Raw genomic sequence first — 11386 nt, 5'->3', positions numbered from 1 at the left:
CAATTGTATTAATTTGCAATCACTTTATAATTTTACAGTATAAAGATGTAACAGATTCACTCAGTATAAAGATGTAGAAATATGGATTCACTTTAATCTGTCAGTAGATACAGTATAAGTTATTAGATGTATTAATTTGCAATCACTTTATAATTTTACAGTATAAAGATGTAACAGATTCACTCAGTATAAAGATGTAACAGATTCACTTTAATTTGACAGTAGAGAATTTTTCCCTCAAAGGGAAATTATTTTTTCCCTCATCTAGCATTCACTTTAATTTGACAGTATAGCATTAGATGTAGAAATATGGATTCACTTTAATCTGTCAGTATAAAGATGTAGAAATATGGATTCACTTTAATTTGACAGTAGAGAATTTTTTCCCTCATCTAGCATTCACTTTAATTTGACAGTATAGCATTAGATAGTATAGCCACAGATGAAAGAAACACTACGCTTTATGCTTCTTCCGTGGTATAGCAGTTCCGATCGGGCAGTCGATGCAATCGGACGGCTTTCTTATCGTACTCTGAGCAACGAGTTCGGGCCGGCCAGCCAGCTTACAGTTATATTGTTTTTCTAACCTCTCACGAGTTAATAGTTTTTCTGCTTAAACTGTATTTTTTGTGAATATCGGTAAAGTGATTATGGAGTGTGACTTGTGCAAGGCAGAAATCAATAGAGATTGTGTGAAGTGTCATGAGTGTCAAGCTGCTTTCCACCAGAACTGTGTCGGACATGGAGTTGGAAAACGAAATAAAATATGGAAGTGTGAAAAATGTTCTACATCATCTACGAGTTCCGGTAATAACAAAATGGAAGATCATGAAATTTCGAATGAAACAATATTAGAAGCAATCACGGAGTTTAGAAAAGAGACGAACAGTAAATGGGATAAAAACAACGAAATGTGGAACCAGATCAAGGAACAATCAAAAACGTTGAAGAAAAATGCGATAAAACTTGTAAAACCGTCGAAGCTGTGAAAGAAGAAAACGCACGTCTCAAAGAAGAACTGAAAAACGTAACTTTAAACGTGCAAGAACTTCAACAACAAACTCGAAAGAATAATATTTCAATTTCTGGCGTTCCAGTTACGCATGGAGAAAGTGTACTTGACATTTTAGGAGACATAGCCATGGCTCTACAATTGCAATTTTATCCAGCAGATATTTCAGCGGCGCACAGGCTGCGGAGTCGCAATACAGACAATAAACCCCCGGCCATAGTGGTCAACTTCATATCCCGTCTAACAAAGAACATGTGGTTGACAGCAAGGAGGCAGAAAGGAAAGCTCAATGCCATGGAGCTTAGGAAGACTTTTCCTGACACCCCAATTTTCCTGAATGAGCACCTAACGCCTGAAACGGGGGCCATCTTCAACGCAGCCAGAAGTCTATTGAGAGAAAAGAAGCTATCGTCAGTGTGGACTTCAGATTGTAAAGTCATGGCCAAGATATCAGCGGAGCAGCGACCCTTTCGTGTTCGAGACCTGACACATGTGGAGAACTTGAAGGCCAGGAATAGCCAGGAAGGAGCTCCGCCAAACGACAAAGAAGGCAACACTCCGCATCCCTCTCGCCCAGTACAAGAACAAAACTCCAAGATGTAATGAGGTGACAGTGAACTCTGGTATGAGAATTTTTTTTTTTTTTTGTGTCTTGAGAGACGAGAGTATGAATATATTATTATTATTATTTTCAATAATGAGAAGTTTAAATTTATTATCATCATAATTATACTGATAGAGACTATTAAGAGAACTCTATTAAGCCAGCTTAACTGTTTCAAATCTTTACTATTTCGTGAACTCTTGAAGAACAATATTACGTACGGTACATAAGTTATTCGAAATTTAATTTTATTCTACAAACTCTGTTTCAAATTCTAATTATTTTGTGAACTCTTGAAGCACAATAGTATTAGTACCTATCTCTTTATAAAATTATCAATTTTATACTCAGATTTACCCTGAACCACAAGATGTGGTTCAATTTACTTCATGAGTTTTAAATTGTTCTCTTACTTAGTCAATCTTGCTGTGCCAAAATCGAGTTCATAATCAAGCCAATCCTCTTTATATGTCTCTTTTCCATATCATACAAGTACCGGTAACGTATACCTAATTGAAGAGATCAATAAGTTGAACTCATTTCTCATTTGTGATTTCATATTATTTACTTCAATAACAATATTTTTATAATTGATTATTCATTAGAATAGAGGAAGCTATTCAGATATTTTTTTTTCTCTATTATTATGTTTTACATTCATTGTTATGTTTTACATTGTGATGAAGTAAATTTATAGTACATGTAAACAACTAGAACTGAGTACATTAAAGAACCTATACTGTAGTAGCCTACTACTAGAGAATTGGACTATTAGAAGTTAGAAGGTTTCAATTTTCTTATCTATAGAATTCGATAAGCAGGGCGTTGTGCGTCACACTTATCGCTCACTTTCTTCTACTATAAATTCGTAACGTTTCTTACCTTATCAACTCCGAAAAATTGAATCAATGTCAAAATCAGCTTCTGTGAATTACGGTAGCCTATAGCTTTCACGATAAATGTAGTTGTACTATAAAGGTGGATACGATACTCACTATATTAATCTCCTCTATTCATAATCTTCCGACGTATTTAAAAACTTCTCTGAACAAATCTAACATGACTGGCAGGTCGGCTTGCCGTTGTTTATTTCATAGTATTTTCTTCTCCTATGATAAGAAGTGCTATGGACCTTTTGGACGTTTCACCAATTAAATGTGCAGAGTGTCAGGATATTAAAGATTTCCGTAGTATATTTATAGAGGGCGGGGGGCTCGAGACTCGTGACTGTGCAGGCCAAAATAACTTCACTCTAATACAACAAAATATTAGAAGTTATAAAAAAATATTGATGAATTCATAGTAGTATTGCAAAGCCTCGATTATCATTTCTCATGCATAATTCTAACAGAAGCTTGGTTGAATGATGAAAGCGATTTAATGAAAATCCCTGGTTACAATTTGTATAGATCATACAAACGTTAATCAGAGCGATGGTGTTGTTATATACATAGACAGAGAAATAGATGCTAATTGTCGCGAGCTCCAACTGGGGGGTTTAGCGACATGCCTCTCCCTCACCTTTGAATTGGCAGGTGTTTCTTGTGAACTTCTGGCTATCTATCGTAGCCCTAACTCCAGTCTTAGCATTTTTACAGACTCTATTGAATCATATTTCAATGAGCAAACAAATAATAGTAATTGTTTTAAAATTTTAGCTGGAGATATTAACTGTAACCTTTTGAATGTCAATCCTCATACGCTTGAAGAGAGGTATTTGGATGTGTTGAACGATGAGGGGCTCGCTTGCTGTGTCGACAAGGTTACTAGGCCAGCTAGTAATACATGCATCGACCACTACTTTGTTAAGTTACCACCCTTGTACGAAGCAGCTACAACTATAGTACAAACCTCAATTACCGACCACTACGCCGTGTGCATGAAATTATTCACACCTAACAAAAAACCGCCCAATAGAGATAATTATTACATGAAAATAGATTGGAAAAGCGTAAAAAACACTTTGTCTTTGCAGAATTGGAACCATGTCACAAACGAAAATAATATCAATCTTGCAACTAATTCATTTATACAAACTACACAGAATATTATTCAACAAATGACAACAAAAACTAAAATATCAGCTAAACATACAAAAATAAAACCATGGATTACTAGAGGACTTATTAATTCCATACGCCATCGCGATAAATTGAGAAAAAAACTTAATAGACAACCTTATTGTATTTCCTTGAAAACTGAATTTACTCGTTTTAGAAACATGCTACATTCGACTATAAAACAAGCAAAACATAATTACTACAAAAATAAAATCGATGAAGTTTCAAATAACCCACACAAGTTCTGGAAGGTAGTAGAAGAAATCTCTGGAAAAGCCAAAGGACCCCATTCATTCCCAATCGACGCATTTGCCCAAAGAGGAGATCCTACTTCAAAACCTAACATTAAGGACATTGGGAATACTTTTAATCAGTATTTCACATCAGTTGGGTCCCTACTCACTAGCTCCTTGAATCCAGTAGGGCAATCAGAGATCAGAGATCAAGAGTACGTGGTTGATGCTGCCTTCAGATTGATGGTGAAGACAGTGATAGGAATGGTGTAGACTATGGCGTCATTCAAGGTAGTACGCTGGGTCCAGTACTGTTCTTGATATATATTAATAATATTTCCCGGCTCAATACTACAAGCAGGATATTCCTATTTGCTGACGATACAGTGGTTATTTCTACAGGTAGGGAATGGGAAGAAGTTTATGAAAATGCCACTAAAGATCTTTCCAAAATAAAAAACTGGTTTGACCATAATAACCTCACTGTGAATCTTGGCAAAACCAAGTACTTGCCAGTTGTTACAAGAAACCAACCAGACCCAGGGCTGAGACAGGTGAAAATGCACTCATGTGGGGATGTTGGATCTTTATCATGTGCTTGCGGGGTAATTGACAGAGTGAATCAATATAAATATCTGGGGGTCATTTTTGACCATCAGCTGAGTTGGGCACCACATATGGGGTCCGTATCACAGAGACAAGTTCTCACAGAGACAAGTAGTGTTTTTGAACGATATTAGTGTCACAGAGACAAGTTTCATAGGAACAAGTAGTTTTATAAATGGCAGTCTCACAGGAACAAGTTCCCACAGAGACAAGTTGAGTCTCACAGAGACAAGGTGAGTCTCACAGAGACAAGGTGAGTCTCACAGAGACAAGGTCTGTTTCACTGGAACAAGTAGTGTCAGTGGAACAAGAAGAGGGGTAGAGTCCCATTCGAACAAGTGTAGTGTCACAGAGACAAGGTCAGTCTCACAGGAACAAGGTTGGTGTGATGTGTTGCCTACACATGAAGATGAAGGCATTCCATTTGCTCTAATAAATTGGATGTCATCTGTTTTTTAATATATATATATATATATATATATATATATATATATATATATATATATATATATGATGACATGAATAGAATAGAATGACTGCCTTTGTTTTTCTTAGAGAGCGAAGTTAGGGCGCAGTCGACCCTCTCTTACACTCAACTCTATCAAGTATGTATTATAACAATACAAATAATATGATTAAAAACAAACAATAGTTAAGTTATCTACTTATTTAAAATAATAACAAAATTTGAATTATTGAAAAGAAAGAGAAAAAAATGACATTGAAAATAATACATTACAATGCTGAATAATAGTATTTTTTGATACTTCATCACTTTAGTGAAAAATAAGACACTACAGAGTACAATACAGTAGGCCTACATAGCAACTGAGGTGTTTGCCATATATTCCATTTCCTACTTATTATCACTATGTAAATCTCGAAGTGGATAAGTAAATTACATTATGATTTATTTAAATAGTAAAATGGAATCTTCCTTCAATCAACAAACAACGTGACAAACAACGCTCCTTCAATCCACGTGACATACATATATAAATATATAATTTACATATGTAAATAATGTGGTGACATCATTATTTTGATGCCAGCTTTAAACGTTTCTCCTGTGGAGAAAAAATGATGAATTTAGTGGACTGTTTAGTGTATCCTAGACATTTAGATTCAAATCTACATAGCAATTGATTCCCCTTTTCATCCAGGATATTTGTGGTTTCTTAAAATTTAAATTTGTTGACCAAGCGAAGTGAGTTCTAAGATTCAAGTCGACGGTTTTGCATTTCTCTTTATGTTTATATGTTCCGCAATTACGGCGAAACGCAGCAATAGATTACCATGAAATTTGACAGGTATATTTCTTTTTAAATTGTGCCTCGACGTATATACAAGGTTTTTTTGGAAATTTTGCATTTTAAGGTTAATACAATGGGTAAAGTCTCCTTCGAACGCCAATATTACAGTAAAAATCAGAATAGAATCATCCATAATAATTCAGCTGTTGAGTGGATTTTTAATTGCATGCAATTAATATATCAATGTAACTTAGTAAAAAATCAGCTGTCGTGTTGACTATTCATTGCATGCAATGACGCATGCAATCAATAACGGAAAGAAAACATAGTATTTTCTCTCGACCTTTATCTGCTTTCAACTCGGGCTGACCTGTTGCCAGTGTGTTGAAGGAGATTAGCTTTTGATGTTAGCATATTTTTGATACACTAACCCCAACAGCCATTAGCCGTTTTCACACCGACATCTTGCCGACACAGCATACAAACAGGATTTACTCTTATGAACAGTATGAGACGAGGCTGTGTTTTATAACTGCGCGAGGTCTACTGTTCATAGAACTACTAGTCCAGGATTAAAATGTCGTTTTACAAAAATCATCAAATATTTAATAATTCAATACAATGATACATGTACAAATGTAAAGCTGACTAGCACCGAGGTAGAATCAATTTATTCTTAAATGATTTGAAATATATTTCAAGTTGTTAGGCTTCATTTATTCATTGAACACCTATTTTATCATTAAGGGTTATCAGAACCTATTAGAATTATGTAGATTGCCTTTAATGAATAAATTGATTTCCATGTGAATGTATTATTCCTACCAAACACCAAAATAGCTATTTAAATGTGACTTTCAATTGTTCAGGTTAAGGCCAAATTTTGATACTGCAGTAACTTATACATAAGTGATATCGATGTAAGAAAGAAAAGATTATATACTTCTAGATGGATGGAACAATATTGGAAAGATGTTATCCAACGGTATTTGAATACACACCCCTGACTGCTACTGTATGGGAGTACCACCAGTAATTTATAAATTTTCAATTCAAGAAAAGAGTGGTTATAGATAAAATAGTGTACTCAACGGTTATAATCTTCTCCTATCTATATTTTTCCTTCTTATTATTTCTCATCTTCTTCCTCTTCTTCCTTCTTCTTCTTCTTTTGTCTCCTTTTTCTTTTATCTTCTTCTTCTCGCTTGTTCTTCTTCTCCTTCTGTCGTCTTCTTCTTCTTCTTCTTCTTTCTCTAGCTTTGTCCTGCAACGACTGTTTTGTTTTTGTATTATGGAGTCCTTTTTGTATAAGTACCAAGAACAATAACAGGGATATTTCCAGGGCTCTAGAGAATAATAATACTAATTCCCTTTGTCGTTTTGCTAAGTTGAAACGTGTAGCAACGTGAGTTGAAATGTATAAGTTGACCTAAATTTTTGAAGGCTGATCTTCGAATTGATAATATGACGACTTTATAGAAACATGATAACAAGCAAATCCCTAAGAACATAATGGAGACTATTCCTTTTAACAGATTAGTGTTCCATCATCATTATCATTATCCTCAAATGATACGAGTCGATCCATTCGGCGTATTCACGCCGATCCATTTCATCTAGGAATACCATCATCTAAATATTATGGTAACAATGAAGTGTTCGCAGAAAATCTCACTGGCACTGACTGTACAACTATGAGATTAAGTCAAGACTAGACAAGGTATAAGATTCAAGTCGGCGGTTTTGCATTTCTCTTTATGTCTAAATATTTTTAATATTTTTATGTTCCGCATATACGGCGAAACGCGGCAATAGATTTCAATGAAATTTAACAGGTATGTTACTCTTTAAATTGTGCGTCAACGTATCTATTCTAAGTCAAGGACTCTAGGACTCTCTGTTGTGAGGCCGGGTGACATATTCTCGAGTGATGCTTTCATGTGAAAATTTAGATTTTTCTCCCCTCACTGGTTTTCACCTTGGGCTTTATTGGTTTAAAGAAATTTTGTTTTTATATGAATGTAAATAATGTGTGTGTATGTTGAACAATAAAACATTTGAATAATCAAGATTGATATCCAGTTCTTCAAACTGAAAATAGATGCAGACGTGGATAACAAAAAATTAGACATACAGTACTCCTCATATGCCACAGTTTCACAATTCTGTAGACAAGATTAGAATAAATCAATAGAACAGTTAATTTCAAACTGCCATGTACTATGAAAAAAAAATCAAAATGTACCTCAGTAGAACAAGTAGAATAGCATAGGACTTTAAAAAGAACTCAGATATCCAAAGTTTCATTGACCGAGCGAAGTGAGGTCTAAGATTCAAGTCAACGGTTTTGCATTTCACTTTATGTTTAAATATTTTTATGTTCCGCATTTACAGCGAAACGCGGCGATTAGGCCTTGTCTAAAGAATTCAGCTTATAGTCTGTTATACAATAAATGAGCAATTCAATATTCATAACATCTTAGTAGTAATCTTATGAATAGTGTAGTCATTCATCAAATCAGTCTTATCAAGTCATAATTATCATTACTCAGTACAATTGAATAAATTAAGTCATACATTGAAAAAAACTATTTATAAACTCCAGCACTGAATATCACATTTTCAACAATTTGAAAATTAATTTACGGAATAATAAGCATTTTCATTCAGAATTAGATTTAGTGCGTTTTTTAATTTATTCAGAGGCCAGTTTCTTCTAATATAAGATAGGGGCAGATTATTGAACATGGAGTACACTAAATAGGGATAAATTTCAAGCTCTTACTCAACCTGACATTAGGAGTTACAATACTCTAGTAGTCCAGATAACAGTAGACCTCACTGAGCATCCTTTGCAATGTGGTAACGAGAATATTCAGCCATCTACTAGAAATGCTATCTACTAGGAATAAAGTCATTGTTATAATATCAGGTCTTTTTTAAAATGTTTGCCAATGGCCTCACTAAGAAATCTGATCAGGCTGGTTGGAGACTTCCAATCAACCATACGATCACATTTAATTACATTACATTACATTACCAGGGCTACCAGACATTGTTTTGCAGTAGTCGTCAATATACTATATCTCTATACCAATATACTATAATATTACTATATCATAATGGAAAAAGTAGAACTTTGATATGAAAGTAATGAACTCACTTCGTTACAAATAAAATCTATTGGTGTGCTAGTCTAAATGTTGCACTACTTCAATCCTGTAAAAATGAATACCGATATAATACTTATCCTGAATTGATGGAATCCCAAGTCCCATTGCGCTTATGATAATTTTAAATATTAACTCAGTAAGTTCAGAAAGTTATTGCTCAGTTGAATCAGAGCTACGATTAAAAAGATGATTTGGGAATTATCAAGTGGCACTTTTTGTTTTTCACTGGAATTTTCATTTTGTAACATGTAGAGACGCTTGTCGAACAACAATCTGTTAAAATTTCTATGGGAAAGATTTCATGAGGAAAATGAAGTTTTTCATTGACATTATCATCCGTAACTCGGAACGCCATGATAAATCTTGGCATCTAAAGCTGCGTTTACACCAAAGTTATTAACAAAATGTTAATAACTTAATCCTCACAGATTATTATAGATTGAACGGCACTTGAAAAACACATATGTTCATCATGTGTATGATAAGTTATGTTCAATCTAATAGAATCTATAGAATCTATTGACGTGTTAACGCAGCTTTACTCTGTGACTGTCTGAAGTTAATATTATATTAATTTGAATTTACAATTCGAGACCGCAGCTTGGAAAAAGAAGAGATGATTAGCTCATAATATCGGGGACCGAGCTTCGCTCAGGAGTACAAAAGCATAAACAATTTATTACGAAAGAAGGAATTATAATGAAAAACCATTTTGGCCATGTGGTTTTTAAGAAGCGGTGATGAATAGGTCAGTGGTAGGCTATTTGGCTTTTTTATATTCCATTTCATATTCATATTGATTATTCTTTCGGGTTGAAGGTTTAATATATACTTATTATCTTGGCACTATCTTACTCAATCTGACATTAGGAGTTAAAATACTCCAGTAGTCCAGATAACAGTAGACCTCACTGAACATCCTTTGCAATTTGGTAACGAGAATATTCATTTTTATTCTTTGTTGTTGTTTTATATTAATAATGAGTACATAAGATTATTACTTTGTATGTAAAGTGCATTTTTTTGAAATAAATATCTTTTGTCTGTCTGTCTGTCAGTTTGGTAGAAATATATTACATTTACATAGAACTCAATTTTTTTATTTAAGTTATCTTCATAATTCTATCTATCTTCTATCTGATTCTAATAGGTTACCAACCCATCCCTATCTTATATGATAAACCTTCAATCATAATCATATACCTGCATGATTGAAAAACAGCAGACATTCAATTTACTAGAACAAATAATGGAGTGCCTTCAAGTTCAGATGTAGGCAACACGCCTAACTTCTTCCTTCATTCGCTACCTTGTCTCTATGACACTGACCTTGCTTCTGTGAAACACCTTGTTTCAGTGAGAACTTGCTTCTGTGAGACTGCCATTTATAGCGCTACTACTTTGGACAGAGACCTTGTCTCTATGAAACTGCTTGTCTCTGTGGGAACTTGTTCCTGTGAGACTGCCATTTATAGAAATACTTGCTCCTGTGAAACTTGTCTCTGTGACACTAATATCGTTCAAAAACACTACTTGTCTCTGTGAGAACTTGTCTCTGTGAAACATCCCCCACATATGCAGTGTGTCAAGCAAAGGCTACGACGGATGCTGTATGGTCTATCTCAGTTGAGCCAAGTACTTGATACCAGATTAAGTAAAAGAGTATACCATGCTTATGCACAGTCAGTGTTACAGTATGGTATCATTGTCTGGGGAGGGGTGTCATCTGCTAGCCTGGAGCCTCTCTCGGTTACCCAGCGCACCATTATAAAAAAAATTCTTAAAAAAGAACCCAGATATCCCACGTCGCTGTTGTTCTCGGACTTCCCTGTGCTCAATTTAAGACAACTGTATATTAAAACACTTCTCACATATATCAGGAAACACAAAATAGAACTACTCAGCAATATTCAACATAACTATCAAACTCGACACAGAAATAACCATGGATATTCAACACCTCAATTATATCACGGAATAGAACTTAGGTCTTCTCACTATCTAGCACAAATCGTCTATAGAAACTTGCCCAATGATATCAGGGAGGCTGAGAGCTGCAGCGATGTGGTGTATAAAAGGAAGCTGTTTAAATGGTTGATTGGCATAGGTTGGGCTGGAACCGAGGGCTTACTTCATTCCTATGCTTCTTAAATCTCTACAATTTAATAAATAAATTGTCACAGTCTTGAGTCCTCTTGCTCTTTTTTTTTTTAGCTCTTTCTTTCATTCAAGCACTCTTCACAAATGGTCACAAAAACAGTGGTAGGGAAGTGCAATAGTCTGTAGATTGCACTCTATCATACTAGCATATAAGTTAGGTTAACTTAGTATTATGAATGTATATTATTTTGCTTATAACTATTTCAAACTTAATTTACTTTTTGTTATATTCTTGCTCATAGGAACTCTCCCCCATTCACAGATGTATAGTCTTCTTGGGGATTC

The 11386-nt window shown here is 34.6% G+C and overlaps 1 protein-coding gene across 1 annotated transcript; it reads left to right on the top strand.

Moving 5' to 3' along the window:
- Nucleotides 1-4536: 4536 nt before the first annotated feature.
- Nucleotides 4537-11159, top strand: LOC120355682. The gene is made up of 2 exons (XM_039444310.1): nucleotides 4537-4584; nucleotides 10515-11159. The coding sequence occupies exon 2, from the start codon at nucleotides 10517-10519 to the stop codon at nucleotides 11090-11092; it is 576 nt and encodes a 191-aa protein (XP_039300244.1). The 5' UTR covers nucleotides 4537-4584; nucleotides 10515-10516; the 3' UTR covers nucleotides 11093-11159.
- Nucleotides 11160-11386: the final 227 nt, after the last annotated feature.

Source organism: Nilaparvata lugens, unplaced genomic scaffold (genome assembly GCF_014356525.2).
Source record: "Nilaparvata lugens isolate BPH unplaced genomic scaffold, ASM1435652v1 scaffold4217, whole genome shotgun sequence".
NCBI lineage: Eukaryota > Metazoa > Arthropoda > Insecta > Hemiptera > Delphacidae > Nilaparvata > Nilaparvata lugens.
The sequence above is the reverse complement of the archived record's forward strand: the minus strand, read 5'-3'. Positions and strand labels throughout refer to the sequence as shown.

What these genes read in the sequence shown, in the direction of transcription:
- LOC120355682 (XM_039444310.1), top strand. Translation starts at nt 10,517, where the DNA reads ATGCAGTGTGTCAAGCAAAGGCTACGACGGATGCTGTATGGTCTATCT.